Source organism: Hyperoodon ampullatus, assembly GCF_949752795.1.
Source record: "Hyperoodon ampullatus genome assembly, chromosome: 4".
In the NCBI taxonomy this organism is placed as follows: Eukaryota; Metazoa; Chordata; class Mammalia; order Artiodactyla; family Ziphiidae; genus Hyperoodon; species Hyperoodon ampullatus.
Window position 1 is genome coordinate 97,733,530 of NC_136917.1, and position 26,921 is coordinate 97,760,450.

General features: G+C 39.8%; 1 protein-coding gene across 1 annotated transcript; it reads left to right on the forward strand.

The window, feature by feature from the left end:
• On the forward strand, positions 1-26,874 carry ERAP1 (endoplasmic reticulum aminopeptidase 1; the record flags this gene model as incomplete). Its single annotated transcript, XM_079703451.1, has 18 exons — positions 1-527; positions 2,319-2,457; positions 5,556-5,690; positions 6,780-6,900; positions 8,180-8,334; positions 8,690-8,803; positions 10,007-10,138; positions 13,768-13,899; positions 14,047-14,118; positions 15,400-15,554; positions 17,033-17,112; positions 17,679-17,862; positions 19,472-19,628; positions 20,323-20,507; positions 21,203-21,364; positions 21,858-21,998; positions 22,543-22,624; positions 26,637-26,874. 18 exons carry the CDS (start codon positions 1-3, stop codon positions 26,790-26,792), a joined length of 2,829 nt encoding a protein of 942 aa, XP_079559577.1. The 3' UTR covers positions 26,793-26,874.
• Between the last annotated feature and the right edge of the window lie 47 nt (positions 26,875-26,921).

The following is a 26,921-nucleotide window of genomic DNA, read 5'->3' on the forward strand; positions in this document are numbered from 1 at the left end:
ATGATATCTCTGTCCATCCAACGGCCCCTTGTGACCATGTCCTTTCTGCTGTCATCACTGTTGATGCTCTTAACTGTGGCAACTCCATCCTGGTGTCAGAGCAGTGAAACGACATCTCCAAAGGCTAGTAACAGGGCACCATTTCCTTGGAATAAAATGCGACTTCCGGAGCACATCATCCCACTTCATTATGATCTCATGATTCATGCCAACCTCACCACCCTGACTTTCAGGGGAACCACGGAAATAGAAATCACAGCCAGCAAGCCCACCAGTACCATCATCCTGCATAGTCACCACCTGCAAATATCTAAGGCCGCCCTGAGGAAGGGAGCTGGTGGGAGGCAGTCTGAAGAGCCCCTGAGAGTCCTGGAATACCCGCCTCAGGAGCAAATCGCACTCCTGGCTCCGGAGCCCCTGGTGGTCGGGCTCCCATACACCATTGTCATTGACTATGCTGGCAATCTTTCTGAGAGTTTCCATGGATTTTATAAAAGCACCTACAGAACCAAGGAAGGGGAAGTGAGGTATTTCTTGTCTCTCTCTCTTTTTTTAAAAAGGTTCAAGTGCTACCCACACTAAATTTATTACTTCAGGTGGATTGTCTTTTAAGATTCCCTTGATTGTTGAATTCTTTCTTTGGTTTTGTTTTGCATCTCTTTGTAGATTTAAAAATGGCTCATAGATTTTTCCCAGTTTTGGGGGCTCTCCTTTTTCATTCTGTTTTAACCAGTTTTCTTTCCTCCAGCGCTATCAGAGGGAATACCTATTTGTTTATTTAATTAGATTTCTGGCATATAATAAATATTTTAAATTCTCTTGGCCTGTGTACTAGTTTCCAAGGGTTGCTTTAACAAAGTACATAAACTGGGTGGCATAAAACAATAGAAGTTTTTTCTCCCACAGTTCTGGAGGCTGGAAGTCCAAAATCAAGGTGTCAGGAGGCCTATGCTCTCTCTAAGGCTCTGAGCCCATCTTTGCCTCTTCCTAGCTTGTGACGCCATCTATCTTGACATTCCTTGGCTTTGCAGCTACATCAGTCCAGTCTCTGCCTGCCTGTCACATGGCCATTCTCCAAATTTCCCTCTTATAAGGACACCAATTCTGTTGGATTAGGACCCAACCTGATGGCCTCATCTGAACTTGATTACATCTGTAAAGACCCTATTTCTGTATAAAGTTACACAGATATTAGGTAATAGACTTCAATGTATCTTTTTGGGGGACACAATTCAACCCATACAGCCAATTAGAGGAAATATTAATATTTTTGTCTCAGTTAAAACTTTTTTAGGGATCCTCTCCTGCCTTGCTTTAGTTCTGTTTTTAATAAGATATTTTGGGAGATTTTATGCTAAATTTTAAAATCAAATTTCATTTGTTAGTAGATTATACTACCTTATTTTTGGATTTCATATTATTTTTTTGAGGTAAAAAAAGTCAAATACTACCAAAAAGAGTTTTTTAAAAAGTAAAATGTACCCTCATTATAGCCTCTAGAGATAACTACTGCTTCTATTTCAGGGGAATATCCTTTAGACTTTTTTCTGGATATGCATACACATTATTTTATGTAAATGGAGCCATGTTATATTTTCTGTTTCATGAGGGAGTTTTTTAATATGTTGAGGAGATGTATTTTACACGGATGACTATCCCTATACATCATTTTAACGACTTTATTAAAATGTATGTTTGTGTGTTGGTTTATTTAACTAATCCCCGATGGATGGAAATTAGGTTGTTTCCAGCTTTTTGGCATCAGCAATAATTTGACAAACATCTTCATAAATCATTTCTTCAGAATAAATGCCTAGAAGTAAAATTGCTAAGTCAAAGGGTCAATAAAGTTTTGATATCCCTTGCCATATTCCTCACTAATACTGTGTATTGGCAATCCTTTTAAAGCCAAAACGCCAATGGATTTTTCCCTTTAATTTATTACATCGATCATTAAGGAAGCTGTGCAGCTTTGGATGTGTTTATTGACTATTTGTAGGTTCTTCTTTTGTGAGTTGCTGATTTATGACCTCTGCCTGCTATTCCACTTGGTTGCTGGGTATAATTCTTACATATTTTTAAGAGCTCATTATCTGTTCAGGTTATTAACCTTTTGTCAAGTACCTTTCAATCAATTTTCCCTGTTTTTTTTTTTTTCTTGTCTTTTAGTTTATGATAGCTTTTGTCATATAAAAAAATTTTAATAGTGAGATTCATCAAGATTATGATAACTTTAGGAATTAAAAAATGATCACACACCTAACTGACAGTCCCTGGTGCTTCATGGTGTATTTTTATTTCCCTTGTCATAATCTTAGGATACTTGCATCAACACATTTTGAACCGACTGCAGCCAGAATGGCCTTTCCCTGCTTTGATGAACCTGCTTTCAAAGCGAGTTTTTCAATCAAGATCAGAAGGGAACCAAGACACCTCGCCATCTCCAACATGCCACTGGTGAGTCTAAACTCCTGTGTATCTACTCACAAGAAAAGTCCATTGATTCACTGTGATTTGTATTACCTCACTGACAGTTAACATTCAGGTTGCCTGTTCTATTTGTTTTATTGCCTACAGATAGCTAACTTTTCTATTTCATTTCCAACCTATGCTTTTGGTTCAAGTAACTATTTATAGTCAAAGAAAAAAATTGTCCCTAAAAACATGCAAAATTTAGGTAAAAGTGACATTGCAGATGCAGTGTTGTTGGGTGGGAAACTTTATAGACAATTCAGGTCAGGTTAACTGAGAGTGCCCTTCACAAAGCACTTTCACTTTTATTTCTCATATGCTCTTTTAAAAGGATTTTAAAGGGAATGCTTTGTCGAATAAGGCCATTTTTTCTATGATATGTTATTTTCTATAATTTCTATATACTATACTACTAATATTAGCTATGCAATTTTGTAACTATGGCACAAAGTTGGTCAGATGGAAAAAGAAAAAAAAGTAATCTTTTAAGAATATTATGGTAGTAAAGGTAAGTAATGATAGCTAGCTCAGTTCCCAGTTTCAAAGCAGATGTGGACAGTTTTCCCTCTGATTCTTATTTCTTTATTTTATTTTTTTTTCTTTTCCATTATGGTTTATTACAGGATATTGAATATAGTTTCCTGTGCTATACAATAGGACCTTGCTGTTTATCTATTCTATATATAATAGTTTGCACCTGCTAGTCCAAAACCCCTCTGATTTTTAAAAGTGGTGAGGAGAAGATGACCTCGCCAGATGAATAAAATTACTTAGTAAGTGCCATTATCCTATGATTCTGGGAAAACATAAGCTGAGCTGTCATTCTACACCCGATGCATACCAACTCCAGAAGCACACACACCCTTTGTTCAGAGAAGCTCACTGTGGATGAGACTCAGGGTGGAATAGGCTTTGCCCAGAGTCCAGAAGGTTATCACACCTCATCCCTATGCAGACTGGGGAGGCATTAGCTTCACATGAAGGGACTCACAGAGCCACAAGCCAACCTCTAATACAGTATTTCTCAATCTTTATGACTCTATATTGCTCGCTGAGTCCCTTAAGTATCCCTTAAAAGGGATTCTGACATTCCCTCCTAGAAGGCTGTATAAAAAGCAGACTTTTGTGAATCCTTACCAGCCAAGAACTTTTGTCTCTCTCCCTACCACATTTGTACATAGAAAGATAAGAAATAGTTATGCCATTTTCCTAATATAAATTTGAGATAGAGAAAATCCTTTTTCAAATTATAGTTCCCTCCCCAAATATTATGGTATTGCTCCCTGGGATGGGAGTGAGTTCTCTAATTAGAGAATTACAGCTTAAGGAGAAAAAAGGCACAGGGGTGGTTTGGAAATGAGGGACAGACTGACCCACTAAACAAGATTGGTGGAGATTTTGTAGGCTTGCAGGGGGTAGGCAAGAGCCCCAAGGCTCCCCAAAGACACTGGAGTCTAAATCCATGGACGTCCGGGACCCACTTGTTGAGGATCAGAAAATCTAATGTAATCTTGCTCTTGAACAAGAAAGCTCTTCCCTTGGCAGAAATCTAACAGGGTGGCCTGAACTCAAGATGCAGACTTGGGGTTGAGGGGGAGGACAGTGGGGTCTCAAAGGATCTTTTTGGAGGCTAGAAAAGCAGATACACCTTTGGAACACTGAAGTGTTTGGGGCAGAGTTAATCACATCTAAATTTCTATTCTTGACATTGTGCTAATAATTAAAACAATGTCAAGAATAGAAATTATTGTTAGGGCTAGGTTGAAGGCATTTTAAAAAGAAAGGTAATTTCGGGTCCTTCAAGAGTAAACCTAGGTTGGCTATCAGAGTTAGGGTCTGAATGACCAAAGGGTGACCAGCAGGCACCATAGCTTGTGGCTGGTGGGTACTAAAAAGAAGGATGAGGTGGGGCTTCCATGGTGGCACAGTGGTTAAGAATCCGCCTGCCAGTGCAGGGGACATGGGTTCAAGCCCTGGTCTGGGAAGATCCCACATGCTGCAGAGCAACTAAGCCCGTGTGCCACAACTACTGAGCCTGCACTCTAGAGCCTGTGAGCCACAACTACTGAAGCCCACATGCCACAGCTACTGAAGCCTGCACACCTAGAGTCTGTGCTACGCCACAAGAGAAGCCACCGCAATGAGAAGCCCGTGCACTGCAACGAAGAGTAGCCCCTGCTCGGCGCAACTAGAGAAAGTCCGTGCACAGCAACAAAGACCCAATGCAGCCAAAAATAAATAAATTAATTAATTTAAAAAAAAAAAAGAAAAAGCAGGATAAGGGAGCAGAGAAACAGAGGTAGAAATAAGATTACAGGAAAAATGCATGTGTTAACATGGAATTTCTCAGATTAGTTCTGGCTGGTCTTCTCTCCAGAGTCCTGCCCAGTGCTTTCTGTTGGCTGAGGCATTAGACTTTGTTCTCTGGAAGCCGACATCTTAGACTGTACCTTTATCACCCCAACCCTACTCTGCAAGGCTGCTCCCTGATTGCATTGAAAAACTGATTCCAGTGAAGTAAATCAGAATTTGGAGGAGGCTTTGCAGGGTCAGGTCCAGGCATGGGTTACTTTCAACTGTTTAGGAAAGTAGAAGCTCTTTTTAGGTTGTCCTCGGTGACCCCTATTAGACACTGCATTTCCAGATCATTCTCATACCTTGTATTTAAGTGAGCTACATCTTGGCAAAGCCATCAATCTCAGTTTTGCTTTGTCTCACCCATGTTATCAATCCTCATGTGCCAAATATGAGTCAGTTTGTGATCATCTGGATTATTTAAAAGAAATTAAGTGATGGTGGTTGTATAACTGTGAATATAATAAAAACCACTGAATTGTATACTTTAAAATGGTGAACTTTATGGTGTATGAATTATATCTTGATAAAAAAAGAAATGGAGTAGAATGGTTTGGCCTTAATGTCTAAATTATAATCAGATATTGGAAAGAGATATTTTTAAATAATTATACAAATGTCATGTCATATACTTTCAGTATGTCTGAGAGTTAGGAAATTTCTCTTTATAAAATGTTTTCAATGTCTTGGGTAATTGTATTTGATGATTTCAGTTATTCTGATTTTAGGTTAAATCTGTGACTGTTGCTGAAGGACTCGTAGAAGACCATTTTGATGTGACTGTGAAGATGAGCACCTACCTGGTGGCCTTCATTGTTTCAGATTTTAAATCTGTCAGCAAGATGACCAAAAGTGGCATCAAGGTGAACCTGCGATTGTCACATAGGGTGACCAGCTTGTCCTGGCCTGCCTGGGACTGTCTTGGTTTTAAAACTGGAAGTCCTGCATCCTAGGAATCCCCTCAGTCTTGGGCAAACCAGTTGGTTGGTCATCCCGTTGTCTCAGATACTCATATTTACAGTGGGGTTCTAATAGCAAAAACACATGGTGAGGCCTGGCCTGGCCTGGGTCATGGTCCTGGCTCCACCACTAACTGACTTTCTGCTCCCTTTTGCTCTGCTCCCCTTGGAAGTTAGCTTATACGTTTTTAAAATGTGTAAGTTGGACTAGATCCTGCAATGGTTTCTAAGGTTGCTCCTGTGTATAATTTCACACAGTTTGGAAGTGAATGTCACTGACTACCTGAGCGGGGGGTTCTAACCATGGGAAGGAAGTAAGATAGAGCAGTCTGCCTGGAGTATTAAATGGCTCTGGGGAGAGCATTTGGGCCAGGGAATACTGGAGTACTAGAGAAAAAGATCTTGTTTCAAAGAGCACTTGCCACTTGGGTGGGTACCATTGTGTAGTGAACAACCTACTCAATTGTATGCTGTGGCTCTGAATGCAAGTAAGATTTTTGGAGAGGAGGGACGGGATACTTTATTTGAAGTTACCTCATTTATTTAAATAGGGGTACATTTCCTATCAGGTTTCCCACCTTGGGCAGGCTTGGGACTTTGTCTTCTATCCCCTGAGTTCTTTAATGCCATGAAAACCCAAACTCAGGTCCATCTGTACTGGGCCAGTGTCCTCAGGGCAAAAGCTGGCTGCAGTGCTCTGCTGACTTCCCAGGGTTCTACTGTCCCTTCATTTTTGGCAACTAAGTTTGCTTTACTTTTTCACTATCTCATGTAAACATTTAAAAAGACATGTTTGTATTTGTTATCCAGCGTTTGTTGTAGTTTTCAGAAGGGGGGTTGATCAGGAACAGTCAGCCTTAATATAAGAAATAGAACTTCCAATTGTCTTTCTTAATATTGGCAACCATATCCCACAATATGAAGCTGTTAATGTCAGTCTTCTAGAGAAGCCACTGTGGCATTTGGATAACGTTCGTATACCTTTCTCTTCAGGTTTCCGTGTATGCTGTTCCAGACAAGATAAATCAGGCAGATTATGCACTGGATGCCGCGGTGACTCTTCTAGAATTTTATGAGGATTATTTCAGCATTCCATATCCCTTATCCAAACAAGGTATAGATTTGGCACAGATGTTACAAAGTGTGGCATTTACTGACCCCAGCAGTAGATTATATCCTCCTAATTGGCATCTCCCTCCTCAGCTCGGCAGGCCCTCAAGTCATTAAAACCTGGCAGGTTCCTGAGGCACATGTCATGGAGATAATTTTGCCTTCTGATTTTAAATTTTATTTTTTTAAAAAAAATTTATTTATTTATTTATTTTTGGCTGTGTTGGGTCTTCGTTGCTATGCGCAGACTTTCTCTAGTTGCGGCGAGTGGGGGCTACTCCTCGTTATGGTGCACAGGCTTCTCATTGTGGTGGCTTCTCTTGTTGTGGAGCACGGCCTCTAGGTGTGCGGGCTTCAGTAGCTGTGGCTCGCGGGCTCTAGAGCGCAGGCTCAGTAGTTGTGGTGCATGGGCTTAGTTGCTCCATGGCACGTGGGATCTTCCCAGACCAGGGCTTGAACTCGTGTCCCCTGCATTGGCAGGTGGATTCTTAACCACTGCGCCACCAGGGAAGTCCTTGCCTTCTGACTTTAAAGACAAGCACAACTATATTATTGGGCAGATAGCAAAGGACAGAGGCTGCATTTTTTTCATGATTGGCACACATTTGGTAGGAACATAGAGTACTCAATGAATTTTTTGAATGAATTCATTGATAGAGCATAAGAAAATCTGCATTTTCTTTCTTACATGAGCCCTCAAAACTACTGTGTGTGGGCTTCCCTGGTGGCGCAGTGGTTGAGAGTCCGCCTGCCGATGCAGGGGACACGGGTTTGTTCCCCGGTCCGGGAAGATCCCACATACTGCGGAGCGTCTGGGCCCGTGAACCATGGCCGCTGAGCCTGCGTGTCCAGAGCCTGTGCTCCGCAACGGGAGAGGCCACAACAGTGAGAGGCCTGCGTACCACAAAAAAAAAACACAAAAAAACAAACTACTGTGTGTTTGAGTTTTTAGGTGTATGGGAGTCTTGGGCATCCAAGGTCGAGTGGATTATTGAGACAGTTGTTAAAATTGTCTAGTCCCCAAGCACCTTGTCAGAGAATTAGAAATGGAGTCAGGAGGTCTGAAAACCAAGCCTGACTTTGTCTTGCAGCAGCAAAGTAACTCTATGAGTCACTGAGTCCTTTTTCTTTATTGTGAAAGGTTCTTCAGTCTAGAATAATCCATGATTCTGCGTGAGCCACGTAGTTTTTCTTTGATCCCTACACCCATCCACTCTGAAAGTTAGTGTGTTTGGGCAACATGTAGCTTGAGATTGGTAAGATGTTTTTGTTTCCTTCCCAAGATCTTGCTGCTATTCCTGACTTTCAGTCTGGTGCTATGGAAAACTGGGGACTGACAACATACAGGGAATCTTCTCTACTGTTTGATGCTGAAAAGTCTTCTGCATCAAGTAAGCTTGGCATCACGATGACTGTGTCCCATGAACTCGCCCACCAGGTATATAAGCTCAATCACACTTTCAAAAAAATGTTAACTATATCTATATTGCTTTTCTGGGACATAGGCTATTCATACTATTGTATGAATTCTACCAATTCATTTTTACTATGTCTTTTTTCCCAGAAGAAAAAATTATTTCTTTAAAGCATTAGGTACCATGTTTTATAATACACATTGCGAAGTTTTTCTTTTTACTTTGAAAAAAATATTAGCTTTATAAATGTTAACATTCATATACTGACCTTACACATATAAAATATATTTCCTTCTGAATGTCTGACGTTTATGGCCACATAGATAATCTAGTTTCCATAGAAATCTGTGAATAACCTGAGTAATGTTTTCCTTTCAGTGGTTTGGGAACCTCGTCACTATGGAATGGTGGAATGATCTTTGGCTAAATGAGGGATTTGCCAAATTTATGGAGTTCGTGTCTGTCAGTGTGACTCATCCAGAACTGAAAGTTGTAAGTTGTATTTACTTACTGTTTTTTTTTTTTTTTTTTACATTTTAGATCAATCTGTTGTGTTGTTTAATGTTGCTGGAAAATACTTACTGATGTTAGATTATGGAATTCATAGAAAGACTGATAACTTCCCTGGGAGGTTAAATATGAATCAGGCTTCCAAAGTGCTAGTGAACTTTAAAGATACATTGCGAAGGTTTATTTCCAAACTCAATTGCTTATTTCCAAATCTATGATTGTTATGAAGTTAGTATTAAATTTTGTCTTCCCTTAATATCAAAGAAATAGAAATAATGACAACCTGTCTGTTCCATACCACTTCCCCAACCTTCAGGTTGCTCACTGAAGAAGTATTAGGTACAGATTGCTGCTATTTCAATAGGGTCCTACTTGTCAAATGAGATGAGTTATGTTTAAGGTAATTGTACATTTGATTGTATAAGAACCTAGACTCATGGGTCACAGACTTAATGCTTTGGAACCTCTACGTGTTGATTTTAAAAATCATGTGTTTAACTTGTGAAAATCAAGTGCAGTAAAATGAAAAAGAAACTTTATGTAAAAACAATCCTTTATCATTTTATAATTTTCATTTATACATATTCATATCCCGTTTTCATCTTCCAATACACATAACTTATATGTAGTTATAATTATAATGTACATATAATTATTACACTACAGTGGATCATAAATATTTTCCTGTTTCCACAGTCTTTAATAATAAAAATGATTACGTATGGATATTATTCTATTGGGTAATATGCCCTAATCAGGTTATAGTTGGGATTTGTTTTTCATTACTTTTTCTTTCACTACATGGTTTTAAAACTAAATTTCTTTGCTTTAAAATAGTATAGATGATGATTGGAGATACTTAAATCACTATACATTTTAGTTTCTGATTTTGGCACTGTTGGACTGTAAACATAATGTTTTTCTTTTTAATAGGAAATTTTCTTTATTCTAAGGTGATAAGTATTTAAACAAAAATTTCAGTGTTGTTCTAAGATCACTGTTTCTTGGCTGTTCTTTAGAAGATAGTAATTCTATTTAATTTTGTAAATTCTATAAATATGGAATAGGTTAGATTAGAAAATTAGAGTGTAAACCTATTATCCCAGGTCAGACCATCCTCATTTCATATTTTTTTCAAGTAAATGTAAATCATTGGTGATGTTGTCTTTTTTTCTGTCTCAATAGGAAGATTACTTCTTTGATAAGTGTTTTAATGCTATGGAGGTAGATGCGTTAAACTCCTCACACCCTGTGTCCACACCTGTGGAGAATCCTGCTCAGATTCGGGAGATATTTGATGAAGTTTCTTATGAAAAGGTAAAAATGGATTATAAGGGTACAGTTTGGACCCTACACTTAAAAATGTGGGGTGGAGAGGTTATAGATAGTGTTTTGGGGTGACTTTCCCTTCATAAGGACTAGCCCAGATTGAATTCCTTCGCTTCTCACCCATGCTGCCCAGAGTTAACTCTTTTAGGCCTAACTTGAAGTTTAGCTTAAAATCCTAAAGATTATATTGTGGTCACTTTGTTTATTGTCTTAAGTTGAATATTCATGGCCTGCAGAAGCTTTTTATTTATCCTTCAATAAATAGGTCTTGATCGAGCATCAACTTTGTACCAGGCAAAAGCCCCTGCCCTTGTATAGCTTTTGGTGCCTTCAGAAACAGTTGTCCTGCACAATGTGTTCAATAAAAGAATTGGAAATTGTTGCTCACATATAATAATTGGGAGATTTTATATAAAAATCCAGATTTCTGGCTTCGATTGGAGGGAAAAAGGATTCTGGTCATTACCAGGCCTGTATTTCCCTTAGCAACATAGACTGGAGCTAAGTCATGGCTCCTTTATGAGATCAGAGTTCTGCTTTTCCACTTTCCCTTCCATTCCCAACTGTTTCTGTTATCCTCACCAAGGCAGAGAATGTGTCATTTATCATTATGCTTGGCTGTTTTATGTGTAGCAAATGGAAAAGTATATCTTGTTTGCATGTTTCCATCAATAGTGAAGAGGAGATAAAAGCAGACATAAAACAGACATATAGGGGCTTCCCTGGTGGCGCAGTGGTTGAGAGTCCGCCTGCCGATGCAGGGGACACGGGTTCGTGCCCCGGTCCAGGAGGATCCCACATGCCACGGAGCGGCTGGGCCCATGAGCCATGGCCGCTGAGCCTGCGCGTCCGGAGCCTGTGCTCCGCAACAGGAGAGGCCACAAGAGTGAGAGGCCCGTGTACTGCAAAAAACAAAAACAAAAACAAAACAGATATATAAACACACACATAGATCAATGGAACTGAATAGAGCCCAGAAATCAACCCATGCATATATGGTTAATTTATGACAAAGGACCTGAGAATATACAATGGGGAATGGAGAGTCTCTTAAAAAAATGATCATTTAGTTCTCCCAACACCACATGCAAAAGAATGAAACTGTACCACTGTCTTACACCATTCACGAAAACTAACTTGAAATGGATTAAAGACTTAAATGTTAAAACTGGAAACCATAATACTCATAAAAACTGAGAGAAAAAGCTTCTTATCATGGGTCTTAGCAGTGATTTTTTTTGGTATATGACACCAAAAGTATAAGAGCATAAGCAACAAAAGCAAAAACCAAGTGGGACTACATCAAATTAAAAGCTGTCTGCACAAAAAACAAAATGAAAAGGCAACCTACTGAATGGGAGAAAATACTTGCAAACCATATGTCTGACAAGGGGTAATATCCAAAATATATAAAGAACTCATACAACTCAATGACTAAAGAAAACAATCTGATTTTAAAAGGAGCAGAGGAACTGAATAGAAACTTTTCCAAAGACAAACAGATGGCCAGTAGGTACATGATAAGGTGCTCATCATCACTAATCATTGGGGAAATGCAAATCAAAACACAATGAGAGGGCTTCCCTGGTGGCGCAGTGGTTGGGAGTCCGCCTGCCTTTGCAGGGGACACGGGTTTGTGCCCCGGTCCGGGAGGACCCCACATGCCGCGGAGCGGCTGGGCCCGTGAGCCATGGCCACTGAGCCTGCACGTCCGGAGCCTGTGCTCCACAACGGGAGAGGCCACAACAGTGAGAGGCCCGCGTACCACAGAAAAAAAAAAACCCCACAATGAGACATCACTTCACGCTGGTCAGAATGGCTCATCTCATAAAGACAGGTAGCAAGTATTGGCAAGGATGTGGAGAAAAGGGAACCCTCGTGTACTGTGGTGGGAATGTAAATTGGTCCAGCCACTGTGGAAAACATTATGGAAAACAAAATATTAAAAAATAAAGCTATCATATCCAGCAATTCTACTTTTGGGTATTTATTCAAAGAAAACAAAAACCACTAGCTTAAAGAGTTATGTGCGCTCCCACGTTCCAGGCAGTGTTATTTACAATAGCCAAGATAATTGTTTCCATAAGTGACCATTCCACAGTGCAATATTCAGCCATAAAAAAGGAAATCTTGGCACTTGTGACAACATGGATGGATCTTGAGGGCATTATGCTAAGTGAAATAAGTCAGAAAGACAAATCCTGTATGATCTCACTTATATGTTAAATGTGAAAACAAACACACAAAAAATGAGCTCATAGATTGGTGGTTGCCAGGGGTGAGGGGCGGCGGTAGGTGAAATGGGTGAAGGAGGTCAAAAGGTACAAACTTCCAGGTTATAAAATACATCACAGGGATATAATATACAGCATGGCGACTATAGTTAATAACATTGTATTGTGTATTCAGAAGTTGCTAAAAGTAGATCTTAAAAGTCCTCCTCACAAGAAAAAAATTTGTAACTGTGTAATGATGGATGTTAACAAGGTGTATTGGGGTGATCATTTTGCACTATATACAAGTACTTATTCATGTTGTACACCTGAAACTAATGTTATATGTCAATTATACCTCAAAAAAAACACCAGTCCTGTTGGCAGGAATATGCACACCATGTAGACATTCAGGGACCTGGGCTTTGCCTATCTAGTGACTCTATGATCCCCTAGAACCAGAGAGAGACTACCTCTGCCTAGGGGGAACCTAAGAAATTTTCTCAGAAAAGAAGATTTTGAGTTTTGTCTTAAAGATGAATTGGGCTGTGCAGTGGAGGCTAACACAACATTGTAAAGCAACCATACTCCAATAAAAATTAATTAAGAAAAAAAGACGAATTGGGGCTTTTCAGGGAGTAAAGGATGTACAAAGGGCTTTCTCGGAAGAGGGAATCATGATTTCTTAGGAAAAGAAGACTTGAAAGAGGGTGGTGTGTTGAGAGAGAGGGAAGGAGGAAGGAAGGAAGAGTCCTTGGTGGTTAGTTGTATGCAAAGTTCAGGGGGAAACAACGTAAAAGAACATTTTTTTTATCCTTGGACTACTTCCCTCGTTTGTCACCTGTCTGACCACTGGAGGCATTTGAGTTTGTGACCAATGATCTACAAGAATGGGAGTGGAGGGGAGAAGAGCTCTTATCATGGGAATGCAGAGTATTTAGGAATGCTCTTGCTCCCTTTCTCATTGTTACTCTTGCCCTGCCAGTTCTCTTTGCTCAAGCCTGCCTGGGCTCCAAGATTCCTCACCTGTTACTCACCTTTGCTTCTATCCCTCCCCACTCCCACCCCGGAGTGGCAGTAGGAGAGCCACGTGGTGGTTCAAGTCCAGTTTTAGTCTGTACGTTGTCCACTCACCTGTGAATAATGGAAGCTCGCAGATGTTGGGGAGGCTTGGTTAGTGATAGAAAACAGTTCCAGTGGACTAAACGCATAAACAGTCATGTTGATCCCCTGCCTCGACAGGTCCAGGTTTAACCCACTTTCTCTAATTGTTCCACGAATTGCTAGACACTAAAAAGTTACTGTATCTGCATTTTAAAGAATGACTCCAAAATAGTGTGAGGGTAGATTGGATGGAGACAAACTACAGCTAACGGTTATTTACTATTTACATTGTCTTTTCAGGGAGCTTGTATTCTGAATATGCTAAGGGATTATCTTGGTGCCGATGCATTTAAAAGTGGTATTGTAAAGTATCTGCAGAAGTATAGCTATAAAAACACAAAAAACGAGGACCTTTGGAATAGCATGGCAAGTGTGAGTATGTTTTTGTGTATCTCTGTGTTTGGGATTGACAGGCCTATTATCTTGTTTTGTTTTTATTCTGCACCACATTAATCCCTCTGAGAAGAATCATGAGTGTTTTTTACAGAACTGAGTGATGTGTTTATTTTTGGTTTTTAGATTTGCCCTACAGAGGGCACACAACGAATGGATGGATTTTGTTCTAGAGGTGAACATTCATCTTCATCTTCAGTAAGTTTTTACATCTGTACGTGTTCCCCTGAAGCATATTCTTTTACTCCGTTTTCTTTGAAGGATAGATAGCTCTGTGCCGAACTTTCCGAGGTCCTTGAGTATATCAGTCTCTCTATAGATAAGGCTGCATTTAAACTATACCAGACTGACAGCCTTCCACAATTTTTCTTAAATCTATCTACGCAAGGGAGTTGTCCAGCCTTCTTTGGTACCACATCTCACTGATACTAATTTCTTCAGCTCACTCTCTGTAAAGCAGTGGATTTATGACATGTTTCTGTGGTAGATCAGGACTGTGTCCATCAGGCCATGTCGATCGTTTCCATAGCTCTTCATTTGTGAAAAAACATATGACGGCAGTGAGCAGTCTTGAGCACTGACTATGTGTCAGGCACGTTTGAAACACTTCTGTGTATTATCTGCTTTACTCTTCACAATAAGCCTATGAGCGAGTACTATTATCCCTATTTTTACAGATGGGAATATGAAATCCAAAGGCATATGATTAGTAAATTGTAGAGTGAGGATTTGAATTTAGATCTAACTCATGTCTTTAACTGCTAAACTATAAAGAATTCAAAACACCTGAATCACAATACAGTCTGAGTCTCTGTTTATCTGGCCTTGTGGAGTATTTTCATAGGTAGCTGAGGGTGAGTCTGGAGATTCAACAGGATTTTATCCACCAGATTTTTATTTTCTTGGCTTTTTTGCTTTTAGAGACAGCTTTATTCAGTAGTTACTAGATGTGTCCTGTAGTACATTTTATCCTTTTATTAGCTCTTAAATATTTTTTGAAAACTTTTAGTATCAAAGAATAGATCCTTGTTTGAGTTCACGGCCACCTGTTAAGCGTGAGCCATGTCGGTGTTATCACTTGGGAAGTACAGGCTCTTGATGGAACATGTCTTCCCCACCTTGCTTGTCTGAGAGCCAGCATCGTTATGTAGGTGTTGAACACGTGGCCACTTTCTGTCCCTTCTCCCCCTGCATTCATTCACAGTCCTGCTTTGTGCCTGGTGCCAAGCTAAGGTCTGTCCAGGAGAACCAGGTGTGGTACCTGTTCTCAAGACATCTATGTGTACAGGAAGAGAATGAAAAGTAAACAGTCAGTGCTTTAATGGGCATGAGTGGCTGGAGACAGCAGGGGAAGGGAGCAGGGGAAGGGATGCAGAAGAGCTTCACTGGTTGCAGCCCTATGAGCACAAGCTTGGGTTCTTTCTTTTCCTAGAGTTGGGTCCAAGTGGGTCACGCATCTGCCTTTTTCTTATAAACCAGCACTGGCGACAGGAAGGCCTTGATGTGAAAACCATGATGAACACCTGGACGCTTCAGAAGGGCTTTCCCCTGATAACCATCACAGTGAGAGGGAGGAACGTACGCATGAAGCAAGAGCACTATGTGAAAGGCCTGGACGACGCCCCAGAAACCGGGTAACGTTCACAGAGAGAAACTCATTTTGTTGCCTAGGTAACGTCTGTCTTGTAGGGTGAACCCTTATTTTTGAAGTAATGCCCTTAACTTTGTTGCTAAAATATTTTAATCAAATCTATATATCCTATGAATTTGACTTATACACCACCATCTATTCAAACGGATGAAGATGATGTATAATTATTTTAACATTCTCATGGTTTGTAGTTAGATATGATGGTAATTTCCAGTTACTGGCTTGAAATCAACTCCAGTATAAGCATTTGCCACTTAATAACAATAGTGCCTGGCATTTGGGTTGGAGCTAAGGACATAAACATTTAGGTGATTTCTGGGAAATACAAGAGACTCCATTCTCTTCTTTGGAAGTCTGAGTTAGATCCCAGAACCTGTTTGTCAGCTTAACACTACAGAGGACATCACTGGAAATGAGACACTGCAACTTGACTGACCCTGGATGGACACTATTTAAAAAATTTTTTATTTTGAAATAATTTCAGACCTATGGAGAAAATATAAGGAGAGAGCAAAGAATTCCATATATCCTTTGCCCAGATATGTGTTAACTCTTTACCACATTTGTTTTCTCTCTCTCCATATAACCTAAAATATCAAACAATTCCAAAAAATATGATCTTTATTTCTTTCTATATACATATGGCATATATATATATTTTTAATGTTTGAGGGTAAGTTGGAGACATGATTTCCTCTTTACCCTGAAATACTTCAGTGTAGTATTTCCTAAAATACAAGAGAATTCATTTATATAACCACAGTACCTTTATCAAAATTATGAAGTGAACTTGATAAATACTATTATCAAATGTATCAACCTTATTCAACTTTCCTCAGTGGTCCTAATAATATCTTTATAGCAAAAGAAAGAAACCTGGTTCAGGATTTTATATAGGATCACATTGTATTACTGTTCGCATCTCTCTAGTTCTTTTTTTCTGAAACAGTTCCTCAGTCTGTCTTTCTTGACCTTGATATTTTTGAAGAGTACAGGCTAGCTATTTTAGAGAATGTCCTTTAATTTGGGTTTTCTGCTGTTTCTTCACAATCAGATTCAGCTTATGCATCCTTGGCAGGAATTCCACAGAAGCGATGCTGTGTCCTTCTGAGTATATGATTTAGAAGGCACATGCTGTCAACTTCTGCCATTACTAGTGGTCACATTTTTAAAGTTAGGCACCCTGAGATCCCTTGAGGCAATCACTGCAAAGGCTGTCAGGGCTCACTTGAGCCCAAATTCCTAGCTCTATTCAAGGAGTCCAAGAAGAATGAATAGTGCCCAGCTGGCCACTCCTACAAAGCTGGAAAATGGGCTGGGGATGTTTTGAGCTCTTTACTGTAGCGGTTTTGGGTACCATCCTTCTTTCAATGAGCCAGTGCCCAGAGCATGGTAGGAGATTTAAGAACTGCTTGGTGCAGTGAATCAGCAAATGAACAAATCCATCCTCCTTTCTTGTAGGTACCTGTGGCATGTCCCATTGACATTCATTACCAGCAACTCAGACTCAGTCCAGCGATTTCTGCTGAAGACAAGAACAGGTAATTTGCTGTGGAACTAACTAGCTTTCTTCAAGAAGGAACTATGGAAATGTGTAGGACTTAGATAATAAGTTTCCTTTGCTATTTATCTTGGTTAAAACAAAAAGCATCAGGTCAGCCTTTATCTTAAGCAGATCTGTGACTCAATTTCTAGTGAAGAATATAGGTTTGAAAATACTGTCTGGTTGCAAAAAAGGAAGGACAATATCTTGCCAGATAGGGATTAAAACAGTTGAGTTATGTAATGCTGAGGAGAAGAGATACTTGGGAAAATTTCCCCTTACTTTAACATTGCTGGGTTATATCATACATATGGCCTGAAACATGACATTCTTCTCATAGGTCTATAAATCTCACAAAATTAGTGTCTAAAACTAGTATTGGCTTTTGTCTATTGGGATGCTGTTTTCTGGTTTCTAAAAGGAATGTGTTCAATATGAAACTCATTTCAGTATTAAAATTGTTCAGTATTAAACTCGCCTTTAATTTCCTTGTCCAGTCTCTGATCAGAAAAGCTTTCTCCAATCGAGAGAAAATGGAGCTATGATTTATTTTATTTGCTCTAGATGTGCTCATCCTCCCAGAAGAGGTGGAATGGATCAAATTTAATGTTGGAATGAATGGCTATTACATAGTGCATTATGAGGATGATGGATGGGATTCTTTGACTGGCCTTTTAAAAGGAAAACACACAGCCATCAGCAGTAGTGATCGGGCCAGTCTCATTAACAATGCTTTTCAGCTTGTCAGGTAATACAAGCTCTTCACAGTCTTGGTTTGTTTCTGAAAGCTGCTGTTATCATTCAAATCCTTGATTTCTAAAGATGAAAGTGATTGCTAATAAGAAGTTGAAGGGTATTTTCTCCTAAGTTCTTCTAACAATTCAAGGTTGCTTTTAGTTTTAGGATTAACCTCTTGTCTGCGTCCGCTGAGTAAGGCAAAAGTAAGGAATCTGTATTTTAATCTTTATCATTAACGACTCGGATCAGACTGAGGTAAAAGTGTAGAAAACCAAGAGACCAACATCCTGGAGAAGCCCCTTGCCTGGTCCCTAAAGCCTAGTCCTGCAGCTCTTTCTGGCCCTGCTGTAACAGATCAGGTTTCTCCCCGCTGGGTCTCTGACAATCCTGAAGCCTTCTTAGAAGACCAAGTGGCCCAGGCCCAAGTTGTCAGCATTACATCTCTCAGACTAAAGGAGAGATATCCACACGCCCGACTCCCACCCCACCCCACCCAAACTGGATAGCTGAACTGCATAGCGTCTTTATGGCTCATAAAATGTGGCCCAACCAGACGACCTTTGAGTGGGTTCGGATAGTGTTCACTCTTTTTTTTTGTTTTGCCCCATAACATTGGCTTTTCAGGAAATGTTCCCCAAGCCTAAAACTCAACCTTCTTCAATATTTAGGTAGAACTGAAGTCTAAGGGGAATCACCCAAGTGGGAGGTAATACTGTAATTCTCAGCCCCACGTGTCTCTGCTCTAAATGTTGTGGACTTCCTTTCCTGGGCCTCTTGAGGTGACAGAAAGCAGTGGGGAATAAAGATAGGGGTTGCTTATCTAGCCGTTTCTGCCCTGCCTAAATATTCCCTTCCATAGCGCATTACTGATGACATCATAGGGGATTTTGTGTTTATTTACATGAGCGTGCACCCTACCACTGAGATGTTTAACACCAACCCTCTAGAATGAAGAATTGATATCTATATTCAGTTTCTATTTTTTTTTTTTTGCCATACGCTGGCCTCTCACTGTTGTGGCCTCTCCCGCTGTGGAGCACAGGCTCCGTACGTGCAGGCTCAGCGGCCATGGCTCACGGGCCCAGCCGCTCCACGGCATGTGGGATCTTCCCGGACCGGGGCACGAACCCGTCCCCTGCATCGGCAGGCGGACTCTCAACCACTGTGCCACCAGGGAAGCCCTATATTCAGTTTATTTTTGAAATGGAGACAAGAATGTGTTGACTCCAGGGACTCATACTTGTGACTGAGTGGCAGTCTCAGGTGAGGCTTCCTGAAGGATCTTTGATCAAATTTTCCATTTTACTCTGCAAGTTCAGCACAGTCCGACGTTTCACAGAGGGACAGGTGCTGACCTGTTCCCATCGCATCTTAACCACAACTCATAGAGCTAGTCAACCCTAGCTCTATTATTTGAGAAAGTTCCTTCACAGTGTAAACATGCCACATGTTGTGATGTATGTGACAGGAAAGATGTTAGTGGAAAGGTCATTATTTATAAGGGAGCATTTATATCCGATTGGATATTTTGCTGGAAGGTTGTTCAAATAACTTTTGAAACAAATAGTTGATTTCCTGGATTTTCTTTTAAACTGCTAACCCTGGTGTCTCTTGACCAGCATTGGAAAGCTATCCATTGAAAAAGCCTTGGATTTAACCTTGTACTTGAAACATGAAACTGAAATCATGCCAGTGTTCCAGGGTTTGAATGAACTGATACCTATGTATAAGTTAATGGAGAAAAGAGATATGAATGACGTGGAAACTCAGTTCAAGGTAAAAACCTGAAATAAGTTGAATAGTTTTTAGATAACTGGTTTGCTTTGGTGTAGGTGTGGAAAAGAGTTCTTATCATGGTGTATATTATATATATAATATAATATATGTATCTTATATATATCTTGATATATTTTAAAGAAAATCACAGTTACCTCAGTATTTGGGTTGACCAGTGAAGACTTTGGTTTTATTTTGGCACTAAATATAGGCATGACATTGTTAGATTCTGTTCTTAAGTTTCACAGATTTGCCATTCCCTCATTTGGCTAACTGTTTATGTCACTTTACTTCTGTATTGTGGTGGTTGCTATTAAGATTTTCTGGGACTCAGGTACTTAAGCAAGAGGCACAAAATTGCTACTTTTGGCAAAATGTAATGACGTCTTGTATAATTTGCTCTCAAAATTTAGTCCTATCAACTGTCTCTTTTAGTTTGCTTTGAAAGTGGCAGTTCATCCTGATTTTAAGTAGATAAGGATATATTTATAAAAGATTGTTACACAAATACTGAAATCATTCATTTCTTGCTTTTGACCCCTTTTATAATTAAATATAAACAACTGCATGGTTTTGGAAATATGAACTGGACTAAGCTTTAAAAAATAATCCCCGTCACCTGAGGGTGTATTGGATTATATAAACCACGAGATGACTGGGGACGGGACTGGTGACACATGTGGCTTTCCCACAGGCCTTTCTCATCGGGCTGCTGAGGGACCTCATTGATAAGCAGACTTGGACGGATGAGGGCTCCATCTCAGAGCGAATGCTGCGGAGTCAGCTGCTTCTCCTGGCCTGTGTGCGCAAGTACCAGCCCTGTGTGCAGAAGGCAGAAGGCTATTTCAGACAGTGGCAGGAAACCAATGGGAATTTGAGGTCTGTTTTTATCGAACAACCAGTTTGTTCAGATAAGGGGTATCTTTTATTTTTCCACCATCATTGCTAAATGTTGGGAGAAAAAACAAGTATAGACAAGTTTCCCCTGCTGTCCTTTTTGGGAAAATAATTTTTTTTTTAGACTTATCTATGCATTGCTCAACTTTCTGTTTTAAGTTCCTGACAGGAGGCCGGGGGTTTGGTTAACGGGGAGGCTGGCGGCAGGGATTCGGTCCTTTTAGACTTGGAGCTTAAGTCCCATCCAGGAAATACTAAGCCAACAATATACATGCTTCTATTTATAAAAGTGCTTACAAACAGGTGGTCCTATTGGATTCCTGACTTTTGTTCATGGACTACATTTTAAGTCTAGTTTGAACTTCCTTCTTTTGACTTGAAAAGTGACCACCTATTGAGTCACTCAGCATCCTTAAAGTATGTTAGAAATGTAGGTGTTTATAGAAGTGGCATTTCACAATGTATTTTTGAGAAGGCTACTTAAAACCTACTTTCAGTTACTTTCTCTTGCTTCTTTCCTAAAGTGTTACTGAAGGAAAGAGGTTATTTTTGTTTATATTTCCAGGCATGTTTCTCTGATTGTGGGTCCAGTTTACCGTTTTATAATCTGTCTCTCTCGTGCATGCAAACGCACTTCCTTCATCTCAGCCTCTCCCTGGGTGTGTTCTTTTCCACAGGCTGCCCAGCGATGTGACCTTGGCAGTGTTTGCTGTAGGGGCCCAGAACCCAGAAGGATGGGATTTTCTTTATAGTAAATATCAATCGTCATTGTCCAGTACTGAGAAAAACCAAATTGAATTTGCTCTCTGTATTACCCACAATAAAGAAAAGCTTCAGTGGTAAGTAATTCATTCATGTTCAGGTAGCCAAGAGGAATTAAATTAGATCAGATCCTTCTGGCATCTGTTTTTGTCCTCTTGGCCAGGAACTGCGTTTCCTGCTGGGAACATTTATGTAAGAGGGCACACATCTAATGTGTACGGTAAATAATTAGAGAGCAGCGGGTGTCAGGAAAAATATTTAAAGGAGTATGTATTTGTGTATCTTTAAAATAACACATTTAGAAATACACACCGGATATACCTATCTTAGCTACTTTTGTGAGCAAATGAGAGAATATATGAGAATCGGTGTTGTAAACACTATATAATTGTTAGTTTTTATTATTATGTAGCTATAGGGAGTTTCTCAGGGCTCTGGTAACCTATTTATCTTTTGTGTCTTTATTATTGGCAGATTGGCTTTTTTCTTTCCCAAATTATTTTATTAAAGTTGTTTGGAACTTTTTCAGGGCCTCTTTGTTGCTAACACTCCTTGTCTTAATCATTCTAGGCTACTAGATCAAAGTTTTAAGGGAGATACAATAAAAACTCAAGAGTTTCCAGATATTCTTAGAGCTATCGGCAGAAACCCAGTGGGATATCCATTGGCCTGGCAGTTTCTGAGGGAAAACTGGAATAAACTTGTACAAAAGTAAGTAGTGCCAAAAATTGTGTTGTGACTGGCAAAAATTCCTAAATCTGGCTGTTTTAGCTACATTTGTAAAATAACAGTGATTATCTAAAGGGATTCTTTTGACTGAAGAAAGGAAGTAGAGGTACTTAAAATATCCTTAGAAAATATGAAACTCTAATTCAGTGCTAACTAATGGATCTGGATGGTCAAGTTTTTCATTCCATCTGGAATAATCTCTTCCCACACCCCATGACCTACCAGAAGCCGCCTGCACAGTTCAGGCAAGTCTTCTGTTTAGTACTTCCACTTGTTGCATCTGCCCAAACTCTTGTAGCACCTACTACTTCTGTCATTTTCTTTTGGGTACTTAATCTTTTATTCAGAGGCTGGTGTGTTGATTTTTTACAACTAGATCTTAGCCCATTGGAGCAAAGGATCACGTCTTATCTTTTTCACGCCTAACCAGTTTTTAGTTAATTGCTATCACATATATGAGGCACTTAAAAATACATGTCGAATGAACAGATACTTCACAAAACATTCTGACAATTTCTATTTCTAGGTTTGAACTTGGCTCAAGTGCCATAGCCTACATGGTAATGGGAACAACAAATCAATTCTCGACAAGAGCACGGCTTGAAGAGGTAAAAAAAAAATAAAAACCTTTCTTTTTGAACTTCAGTGACAATTATCTAATAAATTATCTAATAAATGTGAGGTAGGCAAAATACTTTAAGGGCCTGATGAGTTAGAAATGGATTTTGTCACTTGGTAAACATTCTTTTTGGAGGTGTGTTTTGTTCAGTGTGGTGTTTTTGACATGAGTAAAAATCAGTTACAAATAAACCATTGAAAACTGTACCTCTTCCCAAACATGTGTAGAAGTCTTAGCTCTGCCATTAAAAATTTTACGGCTTAAAAATTACTTTAGACATTTAATCCCTGTTTAGGATGTTAAAAGTGATTATTGGAGGTTTAAGTGACTGAAGTGATCCTCTAGTTATTTTGAAAGAGGCAGGTCTGGAAGCTAGGTTCTCCACTATTCGAGCTCATGATTTCCTATTACTTACTTATGAACCATCTACTTTCAGAAAGAATTCTAGGCAACTTTTAAGGTCCATATATAAAATAATGCTAAAATAAAGAACAAAAAGCTGCATAATGTTCAGAAAGAGGAAATTGTATGAGGGATTTATGCTGAGGATAATTTATTGCAGTTGTACCCTAAGTTTATCATAGCTTCCTAGCAGCCAAAGAAAGATGAGAAAACAGTATGAGTTATTGTCAGGTAAGAGAGAACCATGGAACATACAAGTTTTCCACAAAAGCAGACTTTTCTCTCAGTCTTAAACTTTTGAGGAGTTGGATGTATGGGTCATTTTGTTGCGGTGGCTTTTCTATAATAATATTCTCTATAGTAAAGCTGTAGAAAAAGTTTTACATGGTTTTAAAAATGGTGCAATTAGATAAAAGCTGAGAGCCTAATATTAACTTTTTTAGGAGTGGTTGCATTGTGTAGTCTGGTTACACCATGATCTAGCTCGATGGAGAGTGCTTTGAAAATGGGAAAGAAATGTCACAAGCCTTTTCTCCAATTTTTCAGTAGCCTCACCCAGGCTTGTAAAATTAACTTGCACATAATAATTCAAGCTTGAATTCTAGTGAAGTCTACAGCAGAGATATTCTGTGTGATGACAGCAGAGCCAGCTATGGGCTGGGACCAGATACACCAGGTCTGTAGCAACAAAACAGTTCATTTATTATCTTGTTCATTCATTTATTTTCTCATGAATTCATTCAAGACATATTACATTCTTACTTTACAGCAGGTGTGGTTTTAGGTTCCAGGGCTACAATGATGAACAGGATAGACAAAGCCCCTGCCCGCATAGAGCTTAAATTTTACTGGGGGAATCAGACAGTTACAGACAGATCAACTCATGTCAGGTAGTTACATGCTCTGAAGATGAATAAGGCAAGGGAAGGAGAGGGAGTGACTGGGTAAGGGAATGGTGCTGTGTTCTGTGGGATGACTCGCGGACCTTTGAGGAGATGTTGAAGAAAATGCCGATATCTAGGCAGAGAGTGCTGTGTGCAGAGGAAACATCAGGTGCAAAAACCCTGTGGCAGGACATGTAAATGAAAGAGCCCGAGATGTTGTCCGAATGCAGTGTCCTACTGACATGTACAATGCAGGAGTCATCCTGAGCCCTTCCTTCCCCTCACATCGAGTTCATCCCAAGTCCTGTTGGCTCTGCTTCCGGCATCAACACCCCACCTGTGCACTTCTCTGCTCTTACCCCAGCCGAGCCTTTCTCACCTCTTGTGTGGCCTATGGTGACAGCCTCCTAACTGGCCTGCCTCCTGCCACTTTGCCAATACCACACCATCGCCCACCTTTAAAAAGGAAAACCAACCCACGACTGACCCTTTCTTGAAACGCTGCCTGTCACTCTTGAAATCTCAAACCTCTCCTTCCCATGTGGATGAGAGGGTCATTACCTGGCTCCTTCCCGCCTCTCCAGCCCTTTCTCACATGCTCCTGTGTTCACTCTCTCACCCACTCCAGCCCCTCAGCCTGCTCCTGGGCCACCAGGTGTTTCTCCTGCGCGAAGCCTCTGCGCTTTCTTCTTCTTCTGCCTGGCTTGCTCTTTCCCCAACTCTAGCCTGGAAGGGTTCATTTTATTCTTTAGAGGCCCCAGCTCAAATGTCACCTTCCCAGACCACTCTGTCGAAAGCAGGCCACCCCCTCCCCAGTTGCTATCATCGCCCCGGTTTATTTTCTCCACAGCAGTATAGAGTCAGCGTAGTTCATTGCTTGTCTCCCCAGGCAGACTGTAAGCTTCCTGAGGGTAGGGTGCTTGCCTGATTCACTGCCTCATCCTCAGTGTCTCGCACAGTAATCAAGCCGGAGAAATGAATAAGTACCAGAGTAAATATTCATGAAGAAACGGATGAGGGGGAGTCCCTGGTACCTGCTGGGCTTTAGGTTCTGCACTTCACCCACATTATACGATGACATCCTCACCAACGCTCTGCAGTGTCACAAATGAGGAACCCTAGTCCCAGAGAAGTTAATCATTTACTCACCAACTAGTAGCATAAATCTGGTTTTCTACCCATATGCACAGAAAATATTCTCAAGGAGGCAGGTTTGAATCAAATACGTACTCAGTTGAGATGCTGAATGTCCCAAGGCAGATGAAGATAGGAGTGATAAATTTGGGTCAGGAGAAGTAGAAGGGCAGGCGGGCGTTAACAGCTGGCTTTGTTAGAGCCCTTGCAGGCTTGTTTTTCAGTACTATCATGGTAGGCTCCCTCAGGATTAATTAATTAATTTGACCAATTAGTAAAAATATTGATGTGGTTTGACTGAAGAGTGCCCAGTGTGATTTTTTTTTTCGAAGTATAGTTGATTTACAATGTTGTGTTAATTTCTGCTCTATAGCAAAGTGACTCAGCCATACACATATTCTTTTTCATATTGTTTTCCATTATGGTTTATCACAGGATATTGCCCAGAATTACTTCTTAAACTGCCTATTAATTAATCTTGAGTTCTGAGAGACAAAACAGTAGATTGAGCTACAGTTTAAGGCAGGGCAGTGAAGCGGGTTAAGTGTTTTCTAGGTTGCTATAGCAGGAGGGCATGCCTTCAGCTCACAGAAAAGTTCTACTGAGATTTAATTTTAAAACAACCCCGAATCATTTAAAATTGGAATTTGATCTTTCAAAAAGCCTATTCTTACCTCCCTCCTTTTCCCAAACTTACGATGTTATGACATGGATTTTTAAGGAATTAACTGTCTGGAATCCATGCTGAATAAATAATGTATCTTGGCTTAGACTTTCTTCCTGTCTACGAAATCAAAAATTGATGGATTAATGTGAAATGTATGGGAAAAGTTTAAGAACACTTGAAGGTGAGACAGAGTAGCACAATGGTCAATGCTGTTGCAAAGCCAACCTATTCCTCATGTAAGCTTAAAGGGGATAAAGTACCCATAGGTGAAACAATAGCAAAGATATTTTTGAGGAGATAGTCAAGCGATTCTTATCTCTTTAAAACCACGGGGAACTTTGGGTGGATTTTATCTTGAAGGAACAATACATCAATTGTGGATTAGGATAAAAAAATTTGGCAAGGTTTGGGGTATTACCACCATAACTTCCTAAGAACCCCATTCCCCAGTGTTTCTATCATAACAGACAGGGCCAGGCCCATGGAGGAAGACTGCACGTATGTGGCTGAAACTGTTTTGCTTGGCAGAGAAGATACTCTGCACATTCTGCCTTTTCAGCTATGTTTAAAAAAGTTAAGTTTGCATCTGTGTGTCTATAACAGAATACACATTAGATACATGTGATTAAAACTTAATTATGAAATGGTAAACAGTGAAGTCTTTTAGAATCTGGCAACTGTGAATAAATAAAAAAGCTGCAGAGAAAAAAAACACAAAACTTGACATCATGAGGCATGAGCTCATTTCATAGAACTTAAGTTTTTGTACATAATCGTATCCAGACACCTGGCCCTGTTTTCTATGTAGAATTTTGACAAATGCTGGAAATTTGGCTTCAGTTTTCTTTTAACTAGCCTGAACTTTGTGTAACTTAATAAAACAAAATTTTAAAAACCCCATTTTTCCTCACAAGGTAAAAGAATTCTTCAGCTCTTTGAAGGAAAATGGGTCTCAGCTCCGTTGTGTCCAGCAAACAATTGAAACCATTGAGGAAAACATACGTTGGATGGATAAGAATTTTGATAAAATCAGAGTGTGGCTACAAAATGAAAAGCTTGAACTGCTGTAACAATCCATTCCTTATTGGTTCCTGTGATGTGTAATCTCCAAAATTTTATTGAATGTGAATATTTTCAAAATAGAGATGGTTGTCTTGGCACCCAGTGAAGATATTTCCTGCTCCTTCAACTCCTTACTC